The following is a 14,145-nucleotide window of genomic DNA, read 5'->3' as shown; positions in this document are numbered from 1 at the left end:
GATTTCTTTTCCCTTAGTCCTGGGCTCTTTTTTTAACTTTTATGTTTATTCTTTTTACTTTAAGGAATAACATCATGCATAACCATTGTTTTTCCCTTTTTTCCTACTTTAGTAAGGGATTTTACTACTATGACCTTTTTAGTAAAATTTCAAGTCCAACATTGAGTTAGTACATTTTGATATCTGGGGCCAATGTCGGACTGCATCCTTGTTTGGTTTTAAGTATTTCATTGTATTTGTTGATGATTATTCAAGGATGACATGGCTATTTTTTATTAACAACCGTTTGGAAGTCTTTTCTGCATTTTGTATATTTTATTTTGTGATTTGTAATGAATGCCAATGTTCCGTTGAATTTCGACCGAAATTCGACCGAAACGAAAAGGTACCGAAATCGAAATTCCCTAAATTTACAAAATTTAGTTCGAAATTTCGGAAATTTCGGGAATTTGGTTGAAATTTATAATAAAATAACAATTTTTTATTAGTTAACGAATTTCGAACGAAATTAACGAAATTTCGCCCGAAACTAACGAAATTTCGCCCGAAATTTCAGTAATTTCAATCGTCCTAAAATTCTGGGATTTCATCCGCCAATACAAAATTTCGCCTGAAATTTTGGGATTTCGACTGAAATTTCGGTTTCGGATAACTTCGAAATTTTAGCCGAAACCGAAATTTAAAACCATGCTGATAATGCATTAATAATTTTTTGCATGTGATGGGTTTCGGATGTTCTTGGAGAGTCATGCATCTTTCATCAGTCCTTTTGTGCCAACACCTACCAGCAAAATGGTGTAGCAGAGAGGAAACTAAGATACATTCTCGATATGGCACGCATTCATGTTCCAGATGAGGGTACCTAAGCCTTATTGGGGTGATGTTGTCCTTAGTCCTCATTGCCAGCGTCTTGGCTAGTCGTCTTCCTTCCTCTATCTTAAATAATTGGACCCCTTTCTCTGTCTTACACCCATCTAAGAATTCATTTCCCCTACTCCCACACGTCTTTGGTTGTGTTTGCTTTGTTCATAATTTGTCCCACGGCTTAGACAAATTAGACCATCGTGTTGAAAAATGTGTGTTAATTGGTTGCTCACGTACCCAGAAGGGGTATAAGTGCTACAGTCCTCACTTGCAAACGCTCTATGTTTCTTCGGATGTTACTTTCTTTGAGACTACCCCTTCTCTGACTCTATGGACGATCCTCTACCTGACACTAGACTGCCTCTTCCTCGCTCATCTACTTCTATGGATCACTCACCTTCTCCACTGCAGGTTCACACTTGTGGCCCTCGGTGTTTTGTGCAAACTCAACATGACACAAGCCTCCCGCCCGACCATCCGACTTCCTAGTCTGACAGATCCACATCGTGCCCTTAGGTAATTGATGTTCCTTCCATTCCGGTTTATTCTCCAGTAGTATCTCACACTCGTTCATGTTTTGCAGCACATCTGATCTCTGAGATTGTTTCGGTCGGATTTCCACTGTCTATTATATGTCTCTATTTGCATTGTATTCACTTGTTGTGCATAGATCTATTGCAAATGGCTTAGCTCACCCAAATTGGCGTGCTTGCATGGATGCTGAGATGGTTGCATACATTCCAATGGTACTTTGTCGTTCGTCTCGCTTCCTCATGGTACTCAGATTGTTGGATATCGTTAGGTGTTGTCAGTTAAATATCTGCCATATGGGATGGTTGAACGTTTGAAAGCACAATTACACTGAAACATTTTCTTCGGTTGCGAAAATCATATCCATCCCGCGTGTTGATATATTTGGCTGTGAGAATGGGCTGGCCAATATCAGTTACATGCATGGTTTTAAATTTCAACCGAAATCCGAACTTTCGGTCCAAAATTTCAGATTTCGGACAGGACCGAAATTTAAAATCGAAACCAAAATATAAAAAAATTTGGCCGAAATTATATGATTTTAACCGAAATTTCCAATGAAACTGAAATTCCGACCGAAATTTTGTTTTCGGCCTCAGCCGAAAACGAAACCTAAATTTCAAACCTTTGTTATATGTGAAAAGTGTGTTTCCACAGAGTGAACTCAATGGGGATATGGAGCAACCTTCAGTGTATGTTGCTCAGCGAGAGATGAAGGTATTTGTATGTCGTCTACGTCAAGCTCTCTATGGACTTAAAAATATCTCCCAAAGCTGGGTTTCGGCGATTTAGCTAGGTGATTATGCGCTTTGGCATGAAGCAGTGTTCAGTTGACCACTCAGTTTTTGGCTCACAATTTGATCGTGGGTACATTTTCTTAATAGTCTACGTGGACGACATCATTTTCACTAGAGATAATAGGGAAGGTATACATAAACTAAAGGTCTTCCTTCATAATGAATTTTGCACCAAAGACCTTGGTCGCCTCAGATTCTTCTTTGGAATTGAGGCAGCCTATTCACGTGGTGGTCTGTCCTTGTCCCAGAGGAAATATATGGTGGATATATTAGAAGAGACAGGATCCATGGGGGTGAAACCGGTTGAGGTGCTGATGCAGTGCCAAAATGGCAGCCATGTCATGCATAGGTGGTTTTGGTGGAGTTCCAAGGTTCATTCCCGCAATTATATTGTTGCCCGTTTTTTAACCTAATTTTTGGACTTCTAAATGGCAGAATCATGGAAAGTGGTAAACTAAAAAGTTGTAGGTCTTTTTGAGATCTTTCTAACAAGTATTTGTGCTCGACAATCGGACAAGTGATTAGAAAGTTATGGCAGTTTTAGTGGACTGTGTCTGTGGGTTCCCAAACTAGTCAAAGTAGTGAGTTCCAATGCAATGAATGTTAAGTTGTCCTTAAGTTAGCTTGTGGAGGAAGTTGGATGAATTTTCTTTGGTTATCTTTTATTTAAAAGATTAGAAACCATGCTGAGAAGGGATTTAGGATTTAGGATTTAGAATAACGTATGTAATTAATGGAATATCAATTGGGTTGAGCTTCGCTCCCATTTTCTTCATCATCTCTTTGATGTGTTCTTGTGTTCTTATTTCTCTTCTTCTTCCCTCTTAAGCATCCGCATCATCTAATATCAGAGCCAATGTTACTCTCTTGGGTTAGCTTCGATTCGATTTTCATGGCTGCAAAGAGGTAGAGGAAGGCGTGGCAACCAAATGATGAAAGATTTGAGAGATGAAAGAGATAATGAACTTCAAGCGCTTCGAAGACAAACTGAGCAACTTACCATGCGACTCGATTTCCAAGAGGCTCGTAGTGAGCATGGTGGGTCAAGCTGTGGAGGTTCTAGTGACGAGTCTGATGTGAATCCTTTCACCAATATTTGTGAGGAGGCTAGGTTGGGAAGGTTCTATCATGATTTTGACACTGTCAAGATTGATTTGACGGAGTTCCATGGTCGTCTACAACTCAAAAAGTTTCTTAAATGGTTTACTGCCATTGAAAAGTTCTTTGATTATAAGGAGACACCAGAAGGCCAACGTGTCAAACTTGTGGCTACAAAGCTTCGTGGCTACGCTTCAACATGGTGGAATAAAGTTCACAAGATGAGAATCCGCAAAGGAAAGCGTAAGATTTCTTCTTGGGAGAAAATGAAATCAAGGCTTAAGGAGAAATTTCTTCCACTGGATTTTTCTCAAATTATCTTTTCTTAATTCAACAACTTACGCCAACAATCCAAGAGTGCGTTGGACTACACTGAAGAATTCTACAAACTCATGGCTCATAATGATATTTAAGAGGGTGAAGATCAACGTGTGGCAAGGTATGTTGATGGTTTGAAGTTTTCTATTCGTGATGAGGTGGAAATGCACTGATCATTGAGTATCAATGATGCATATCAACTAGCCTTGAAGGTGGACGCTAAGCTTGCTCATCGTGGTGCTAAGAAGTATCTGGATGTTCATAGTCTCTATCCTTCTTTTAAAGGTGAATCTTCACATGGTGGAGGTACAGAGTCAAGGTCCGAATATTTCAACAAAAATTCTACAAAATCAGCCCCTACACATCAAGTTAGAAATCAGCCCAATCGTCCCAACAATCCAAATACTTGTTTCAAGTGTGGTCAAGTTGGCCATCATTATAAAGATTGTCCAAAGAGGCAAGTGGTAGCCTTCGGTGATGAAGAAAATGATGAGGATCTTGTTGATGATTCAAATCAGCCCATATATGATGAGGATCTTGCTACCATTGTGATCGATGATGATTGGCTTCGTTCCATTATTTTCAAGACTCGATGCAAATCTCATGAAAAATTTTGCACCATTATGACCGATGGTGGGAGTTGTGAGAACATTGTATCTCATGAAATGGTGAACAAGCTCAAGCTCAAAACCGAATCACATCCAAAGCCCTATCAGATTGCATGGTTCAAGAAGAGTAATGAGGTAAAAGTTACTAAGCGATGTTTAGTTTCATTTTCTATGGGTAAGAATTACTATGATCAAGTTTGGTGTGATGTAGTTCCTATGGATGTGTATCACATACTCTTAGGAAGGACATGGCAATATGATAGAAATGTCACCCATGATGGTCATAAAATACATACACCTTTTGGATGGGAAAAGTAAAGATTGTTCTTTTGCCTAGTAAAGAGGAAAAGGCACCCAAATCTTTACAAGAGGAGAGTAGCAATTTTCTCACTTCATCTAAGTTTGCAAAAGAAAGTGAGACTAGTGGTATTATGTGCATGCTAGTGGCGAAAGATTTGGAAAAGTCTTTCAATGTGCCTAGTGAGTTAGAACCTCTCTTGGAGGAAATCAGGGATGTCACACCTGATGAGTTACCCATTGGTCTCCCTCCTTTAAGAGATATTCAACATCAAATTGATTTGATCCCCGGTTCTCATCTTCCCAACAAGGCTCACTACCATATGAGTCCTAAAGAGTATGAAGAGTTACATAGGCAAGTAATGGAGTTGTTGAATAAAGGCTACATCAAAGAAAACTTGAGCCCTTGTGCGGTGCTGGCCTTACTAATTCCAAAGCAGGATAGAACATAGCGTATGTGGGTGGATAGTCGTGCCATAAACTGAATCACTATCAAATACCGGTTTCCCATTCCAAGAATTGATGATATGTTTGACATGCTTGCCGGTGCAAAGATATTTTCCAAGATTGATCTTAGAAGTGGCTAGCATCAAATTCGAATCAAGCCGGGTGATGAATGGAAGACCTCTTTTAAGAGGCTTATATGAGTGGCTTGTTATGCCATTTGGTCTCTGCAATGCTCCAAGGACTTTCATGCGGGTAATGAATCAAGTCCTTCGCCCTTTCAATGGAAAGTTTGTTGTTGTTTATTTTGATAACATTCTTATTTTTAGTCATGATAAAAGTGAGCATGTAGATCATTTGAGGGTTGTTCTAACCAAGGTTTAAAATTTCGTTTCGGTACCGATTTCGGACCTTGAAATTTCGAAATTTCGACCGAAATCTGGTACAAAAAAAATAATATTTTATTCATTATTAAATTTCGGTCGAAATTTCGGTGAAATATTAAATTAATATTTTAAAAAACAGATTTTTTGGCCAATTTCGGAAAAACTAAAATTTTGGTCGCCGAAATTTCGGCCGAAATAAATGACCATTTCGGTTTTGTGTAGTTTCGGTGTCGGTCTCCACCAAAATCCGAAATTTCGGATTTCGGTCGAAATTTAAAACCATGGTTCTAACCACATTGGGAGGTGAAAAACTCTATGTAAACCTCAAAGTGTTCTTTCATGACAACTAGCCTAGCTTTTCAAGGGTTTATTTTGACTTCAACAGGGATTAAAGTGGATAATGAGAAGATCAAAGTTTTCCAACAATGGTCCACTCTTAGAAGCACGAAACGGGTGCGGGTGCGGGGGCGGAGGCGGGAGCGGGGGCGGGGAAGCGTGGGGTCTAGAAGAGTTTAAGTTTGGGAGCGCCATGGGAGCGTGTATGTAATATTTTCTTCATATATCTTTCAAAATTCAAGTACATAAAAAAATAATAGTTTCTAATCATTTTCATATGTATATTTCAAAATTTAAGTAAATCTAAAAGCTAATTTCTAACCATCTTCCCCATCTTCATTTGTGTGCACTCGTTCCTCGTGCCTTCTGAAGATGCACACGCCTTTGTGCTTGCTCAAATGAAGTACTTTGAAGAGTTGGAGGAGTTTGATGTAAGGAAGTTGGTGATGATGGGACTTATAGAGTAATAGAAGCAGACTGGAGCATCATTCGAGCGGTTCCCGTCTCTCTGGGGTCGCGCTCCCTGGAAGCTCCTTCCTAAGGAGCGCCGAATCGAGGTTCTGAGGTGGGAGCGGCACCCCAAGAGAAGGTTCCTGCTTCTAAGGGTCCATTACAAAGAGCTTGCAAGAAGTGAGGAGTTTCCATGGATTGGCCTCATTTTATCACCGATTCATAAGAAATTTTAGCACTATATCAGCCCCCTTGACAAATTGAATGAAGAAAGATGGGTAGAAGTGGACAAGGGAGGCCGAAAAGAGTTTTCAACTTATAAAGGACAAGTTGTCTAGTGCTCCTGTGCTTGCTTTGCAAAACTTTGAGAAGATGTTTGAGGTTGATTATGATGCCTCTCATGTGGGCATTGGTGAAGTACTTAGCCAAGAAGGTCATCCCATTGCCTTCTTTAGTGAAAAACTCAATGAAGCAAAGAAAAAGTACTCTATCTATGATGTAGAATTTTATACCATTGTTCAAGCACTTCGGCATTGGCGGTCGTATCTTGTTCAAAGGGAGTTTACTTTGAATTCCGATCATGAAGCTCTCAAGCACATCAACAATCAAGGAAGCTTAAATCGAAGACATGCAAAGTGGGTTTCTTTCTTAGAAGAATATACTTTTCTGTTAAAGCACAAGAGTGGAAAGTGAAATCAAGTGGCGAATGCTCTAAGTAAAAGAATAGCTCTTCTTAATTCCGTGAGCGTACATCTTGAAGGGTTTGATGGCATTAGAGACATGTATGCTAATGGTGAAGACTTTGGTGAAATTTGGAAGCTTTGCAAAGAAGGAAAGCATGAAGATTAGCTTCTTCAAGATGATTTTCTCTTTAAGGGGAGTCACTTATCCATTCCAAAATGCTCCCTTAGAGAGTAGGTTATTAAAGAGCTACATTCGGGAGGTTTAGGAGGACATTTTGGAAGAGACAAAACTGCTTCGCTAGTGAAAGAGAAGTATTTTTGGCAAGCCATTTACCGAGATGTGAAGGGCTAGGACTGTCGATACTAGATTTTCAGAATCCCGGGGTTCTATAAAAAACTTTTGATTCGTTCTTAAAAAATTCGGGTGTGGTCCAAACCGGTACCAATATGAATAAAGAAACCCTCGCTTATTACTGATTACTGCGTTATGTGAAGAGGTGCCAAATATGCCAAACATGCAAGGGACATAATCAAAACACCAGTACCTACAGTCCACTTCCACTTCCTAATGCTCCATGGGAAGATGTTAATATGGATTTTGTGGTTGGCTTACCGAGAACTCAAACAAGTAATGATTCCATCTTCGTAATTGTTTATCACTTCTCTAAAATGGCCCATTTCATTCCTTACAAGAAAACTATGGATGCTTCCTATGTTGCTATCAATGAGGTAGTTAAGCATCATAACTCATAATGTTCCCAAGTCCATTGTTTCGAATAGGGATACTAAACTCCTTAGTCATTTTCGGAGATGCTTATGGAAAAGAATTGGTACTATCTGGCTCTATGGTAGTGCCTATTACCCTCAAACTGATAAACAAACCGACGTGGTGAATCGAACTTTGGGAAATATGCTAGAGTTTGGCCGCAAAGAGGCCCAAGCATGGGATATGGTGCTTCTTCAAGTAGAGTTTTCTTATAATTATGTTGTAAATCGTTCTACCGGTAAGAGCCCATTTGAAGTTATCTATGGAAAAACTCCAAAACACTATCTTGATCTTGCATCCATTCCTGAAGCATCATTGTCCAACAAGATGGAAGATTTTCCTACTACTATGACAAGGATTCATGAAGAAGTGAAGAAGAATCTTGAAGAAAATATCGAGAAGTACAAGTAAGCGACCAATACTCATCATCGAATACAAATCTTTAATGAATGTGATCTTGTATGGGTTTATTTGAAGAAGGAACGGTTTCCATCCAGTTCCTATAACAAGCTCAACGAGAAGAAGATTTGTCCATGTCGAATTCTCAAGAAAATCAACGACAATGCATACAAGATTGAGCTCCCTCCAAATAACAATATTCACTGAACTTTCAATGTTAAAGACTTGACAACTTATCATGGAGAGCTTGATGAGAACTCGTGGGTAGGGCTGGCAACGGGGCGGGGCCGGATGTTGCATTCCCCGTCCCCGCCGGAAGGAAAATTCCCTGTCCCCGCTTCGGGGATGGCGGGGAATCCTCGTCCCCGCCCCGCTGGGAATATCTAATCCCCATCCCCACCCCGCACAAAAAATCCTCACCTCAAAAAAGCTTTTTAATGCCCACAAAAAAGAAAAAGATGAGCCGTGTTTGTGCACTTATCAAAATATGGTAGTGCCGATATCACTAGCCTAGAAGAAATATTTACTGTTAACAAAAAAATACTAAAATAAGAGGATATTGATAATGGCTTGCATATTAAAACGAGGCCGGGGGGGGCGGGGCGGATCCCCATTTTCACAGGTGAAATTGCCAGCCCTACTCGTGGGCGAGTTCTTTCTCACCCGGAGATGATGATGCAGTGCTAACATGGAAGCCATGTCATGCCTAGGTGGTTTTGGTGGAGTTCCAGAGTGCATTCCCGCAATAATGCTGCTGCCCATTTTTTACCCTGGTATTTGGACTTCTAATTGGCAGAATCATGGAAAGTGGTAAACTACAAAGTTGAAGGGCTTTTTGAGATCTTTCTAATAAGTATTTGTCCTCGAAAATTAGACAAATGGTTAGAAAGTTATGGCAGTTTTAGTGGACTGACCAAAAAAAAGTTTTAGTGGACTGTGTCTGTGGGTTCCCAAACCATTCAAAGTTAGTGAGTTCCAATGCAATTAATGTTATGTTTGTCCCTAAGTTAGCTTGTGGAGGAAGTTGGACGAATTTTCTTTGGTTGTCTTTTATTAAAAAGGTTAGAAACCATCTTGAGAGGGGATTTTGGATTTAGATTAACTTATGTAATTGATGGAATAGCAATTGGGTTGAGCTTTGCTCCCATTTTCTTTTTCATCTCTTGGATGTGTTCTTGTGTTCTTATTTCTCTTCTTCTTCCCTCTTAAGCACACGCATCAGGTTCTCATGGACTGATGCAATCCAAAAATTAGCCATAAATTTTGAGGATGGCTATTTTAGGAAGATTCATAAGTGGAAGTTTCACAATTGGAAAATACGAAAAGTTTTCGTGAATAAGGAGAAATTTTGGTGGAATGGAAACTTGCTAAGCTTACATGATTTTGAAATATGGGCAACTTACATTCTTAGAAATATTGTAAGATTACAAGCTTTGAGATTTAGCAAGTTTCAAGCTTTGAGATTTAAATATGATTTTCCTATTCCCTTTAAGTATTTTTTTCCTAAAAGGTTATCATTTTCTAATTTAGCTATTTGCTAGATTTAATAGGCTCTAGTTGCTTTTCTTATTTGTAGCTAGTTTTTTAGCTAAGGAAACTTTAATATTTTAGATAGATATGCCAATATCATTTTTAGCTACTTTTTAGATATTGGAAATCTTTTAAAGACGTAATAAAAGAGATGGATGATTGGAGTTGGGGGAGTTTTTGAGATTGAATAAAATTTTATCTTAACGGCATACATGAGATTTCGTACAAGTTCTTGTTACTTATTCTTTCTTGGTTTTTATTTGATCTTGGTATTTGGGTTGCGCCAGATTGGTATCAGAGCTACCTTCGTTCTTGCGGTTGACGGCGGATTAATCATGCCACTGAAAAAAAGAGGCGCTCGCACCGTTCCAATGGCGGAGATTGAGACACGAGACGAACTATCCATGCTTCGAAGACAAGTCGAAGACTTGACGGCTCGGATTCTTCACTTGGAAAAGTCTAGACAAGAGGAAGAATCTGAAGAGGAAGATGAAACCCGCCTGAACCCTTTCCATGACAGGGTGCAAAAGGAGGGTCCAGTAAACCCGCGTGAAAGAGAATCGCGGTTGGAAATCCGGATTGAAAATAGAGATGCCCGAGTTCCATGGTGGATTGTCTGCGGAAGACTTCTTGGATTGGCTATGCAAGGTGGAAAGAATATTCGATTTCAAAGGGGTTCCAAACCACAAGCAAGTCCAACTTGTGGCTTTGAAGCTGAGGGGACAAGCCTTGGAATGGTGGACACAATTGGAAGTAACACGATTCCGTCGTGGAAAATCCAAAATCAATACTTGGGAAAAGATGAAGAAGAAAATGAAGGAAGCCTTCCTACCTTTTAGATGTCTTCAGTTTCTTTATCAAACTCTACAGAATCGAGAAGGTAAGCAGTTGCTTATTGATATAGACATGGAAGGTCAAGATGAACCTGTCTATGATGAGTGCGGGGATGAAGATGAAATAGTAGAACTACAACCCATTTTAGAAACAATATTTTTCATTCTACATGTACGGTGTTCAGGAAAATTTGCTCGTTTGTTGTTGATAGTGGGAGCTGTGAGAGCATCCTATCAGAGTCTCTCGCGTCCAAGTTGCAGAGAGCCATAACAAACCATTCAAAGCCCTACAAGCTTGTATGGTTGAAACGAGGAAGCAAGGGTGATTCGTTGAAGGACGGTGTATCGAATTCGAGGGCGAATTCTTCTCAATAGGGGGTGACTGATGCAATCCAAAAATTAGAAATAAATTTTGAGGATGGATATATTAGGAAGATTCATAAGTGGAAGTTTCACAAGTGGAAAATAAGGAAAGTTTTCGTGAATAAGGGAGAAGTTTTTGAGGAATGGAAACTTGCTAAGCTTACATGATTTTAAGATATGGGAAACTTACATTCTTAGAAAGCTTGCAAGATTACAAGCTTTGAGATTTAGCAAGTTTCAAGATTTCAAAAATATGATTTCCTATTCCCTTAAGTATTTTGTTTCCTAAAAGGATATCATTTTCTAATTTAGCTATTTGAAAGATTTAATAGGCTCTAGTTGCTTTTCTTATTTGTAGCTAGTTTTTTAGCTAAGGAAACTTTAATATTTTAGATAGATATGCCAATATCATTTTTGGCTACTTTTTAGATTTTGGAAATCTTTTGGAAATCTTTTAGAGATGTAATAAAAGAGATGGATGATTGGAGTTGGGGGAGTTTTTGAGATTGAATAAAATTTTATCTTCACGGCATACGTGAGATTTTGTACGAGTTCTTCTTGTTACTTGTTCTTTCTTGGTTTTGTTTGATTTTGGTATTTGGGCTGCCCCATGGACCTTAATGTCAAGCTTTCTCCATATTAAAGGGATTTGTTAAAGGACCTAGGAAGGTACATGAGATTGGTTGGCAAGCTGATTTACTTGACGGTGACCCGTCCGGATATTTCCTTTGCAGTGTGTGTGGTGAGTTAGTTCATGAGCTCCCCACATACCTCTCATTGGACAGTCGTTACCCAAATAATTAGGTACTTGAAGAGGGCTTCTCGTAAAGGCTTATTCTTCAAAAGGCATAATAACATGAACTTGAAAGGGTTCATTGATGCACACTAGGTCGGATCTATTGCATATAGAAGGTCGACTACAGGGTATTGAACCTTTGTTGGCAGAAATTTAGTGTCGTGGAAATGCATGAAGCAAAATGTGGTGTCTAGATCTAGTGTAGAAGCAGAGTATCGAGTTATGGCTCATACGTGTCGAGAGTTGAAGTCGTTGAGTTCTTTTTTTTTCTGAGATTGGCATCCCTTCCTCGTCTCAAGCATCATTGTATTGCGATAATAAAGCTGTTGTTCACATCGCTTCAAACTCAGTCTTCCATGAGAGGACAAATCACATTTGGGTGGATTGTCATTTTATTCATGAGAAGATTCAAGAAAGGGAAATATGCACTGTCTTTACTGGATCAGGAGACCACGTAGCTAATATATTTACCAAACCACTAGGAAGAGCAAAGTTGAATGATATGTGTAACAAGCTATGATTGTATGACATATACACTCTAACTTCACGGGGAGTGTTAGAGTGGTGTAATTTATATGTCTGACTAGGGGTGTTCTGGTCCTTTCATGTATAACCCTAGTGACACATGTAATATATTCTATGAGGAGGAGGAGACACTTTTCCCTCTCTCCCTTTCTCATCTTTCTCTTTCTTCCATGATACCACGAACATAAGTAAAGGAAACACAAAAAAGAATGCACGTAAACCTATTTTAATGAAAATAGAACGATTTGAGGAAAATCATGTTGATGAAGAAAAAGGAGCATTTGATGGGTTTTTATAGCCCTCGTTTATTTGGGGATGTAAAAAGACACAATACCGTTCAAATTGCTATAAAATAGTAAAAAACCGTCAAAAATAAGGTAGACAAAACACACAAATAGTTATTGGAGGGCAATCCTAGTAACTTAAAAAAAAAGATTTTGGAAGAAACAGGGCATTTCCCTCTGTTTCATCCTTTTTCGTCTGCTATAGACAAATCAAAATGAATTGAACTGGTACAATACAAATTTCCGATTGGGACATTTTGTTCGAATCATCTGCACCGGTTCTTTATTAGTATGAAACGTTTCATCCATTTTGAAAATCAAATGACAATGATAACTAAGGTTTTATTATTATATTCGTAGATCTTTCGTTGATATCAACCAGTTGAACTAGGAAATCAAAATAACAATTCCTAGTCGACTCCAAGTTTCTGAATATTGGTCAATCCATGGAACAAGAATTACCTAACAACCACGCATGGTCTTCCGGTTTAATTGACAAATGGATCCCAAAATTTCGTGACGCAGATTTCAGCATTAGACCATCGACAGCCTTATGTAGATATATTGCAAGGAGACAATACCAGCATGTATGTTGTGAAACCAAAGCCCATCTAATAAAGCTATGAGGCTCAAAAACAAGTTCGCAAACTAGTGCCCTTGGATTCATAAATAGAAGTTGCGAAAAAAAATAGAGGAAAACAGCATAGGCTGAATGCCAAGGCATGGAAACTCGCAAAGAAATATAAAATACCTGCATTTGGCACTGAACCAGAGGTTCTCCTCCACCGTCAAGTTCCCATGCACAATATCATCTTGTGGTACAAAACCAATTATCTTCTTATATGAATGCATTGGTTCTACCTTTCCATTTATAAGAATTAAACCAGTCATCGTGCAACCAGTAGCTTTTCCAGCTAGAGCATTAAGAAATGTGGTTTTTCCAGCCCCGGATGGTCCCATGACAGCAGAAACGCGGCCCGGCATAAGTTTTCCTGTCACACACCTCAAAAGATGCTTGTTTTTTCCTTTCAACGTGAGTGTTAGATCACTGAAAGCAACTTCAATCACAGGTCTGGTCCTTATCTCAGTATCAGTGGCCATTGAAATTACTCCAGAAAAGGTTAAGTTCTTGTTCTGTTCCTGAAGAGCTCTCTCTTTCTCAAGTTGACCATACGCATACCTTAAATTTTGGCTACGAGTATGCATTTGTTTACCCTTTGGCATATTTTTCTTTATGTTCTTACCTCCAATTTCAAGATCAAAACCTTCATTACTAAAAGGGTCCTCCTCAAGTTGGCGGATCATATTTGTAAGATTACTAGGTTTCTTCTTTGTTGTTGATGATGTAGATGCTTGCTGAGAAGCACCTGAAGGCATTGGTGGAAGTAAGGAATCATCAGGTCCAGGTTTAGGGTTACCCAGAACCTTTAGTGGTTCTTGTTTCCTTGATTGTTTGCGAGAAAATCTACGGGATAATTGTGCTTGCAGCCCAATTGCATGTTTCTTAGCTACATCTTTGGCCGATTTCCACTTCTCTCGGGCTTGTGCCGTTTCCCTTGCACTTCTTGCGGCAGCTTCCCTGGATTTGGCCTCTCTTCTTTCACGAGTAGTAAGAACTTGGTCGGAACAGTTATAGATAATGAGTAGCAAAGTACTCAATGCTGCCTGCAAGAAGCAGTGAACGTTGTTGTGAAATATATATATATAATGCTGCAGCTGCAAGCTAAAATTTAGCAAATAAAACTCATTGTGTAGTGTGTACATATTGCAACCTAAACACGCAAAAAAAAAAGTGCACAACGAGATGAAGGTATGTTAGCCAGTTCAGATTGAAATA

The 14,145-nt window shown here is 39.1% G+C and overlaps 1 protein-coding gene across 1 annotated transcript in view; it reads right to left on the bottom strand.

Annotated features, from left to right (window-relative positions):
* Window positions 1-14,145, bottom strand: part of LOC143853976 (ABC transporter G family member 28-like) — a 100,682-nt gene that overhangs the window by 40,435 nt on the left and 46,102 nt on the right. The window contains exon 8 of the mRNA XM_077363671.1: window positions 13,060-13,973. Coding sequence (XP_077219786.1) covers window positions 13,060-13,973 — 914 coding nt within the window. The remainder of the gene's footprint in view (window positions 1-13,059; window positions 13,974-14,145) is intronic.

Source organism: Tasmannia lanceolata, unplaced genomic scaffold, assembly GCF_043159265.1.
Source record: "Tasmannia lanceolata isolate RefF3 unplaced genomic scaffold, GAP_Taslan_0.1 ptg000020l, whole genome shotgun sequence".
Classification (NCBI taxonomy): domain Eukaryota; kingdom Viridiplantae; phylum Streptophyta; class Magnoliopsida; order Canellales; family Winteraceae; genus Tasmannia; species Tasmannia lanceolata.
Note: the sequence above shows the minus strand (reverse complement) of the source record. Positions and strands in the feature narration are given on the sequence as shown.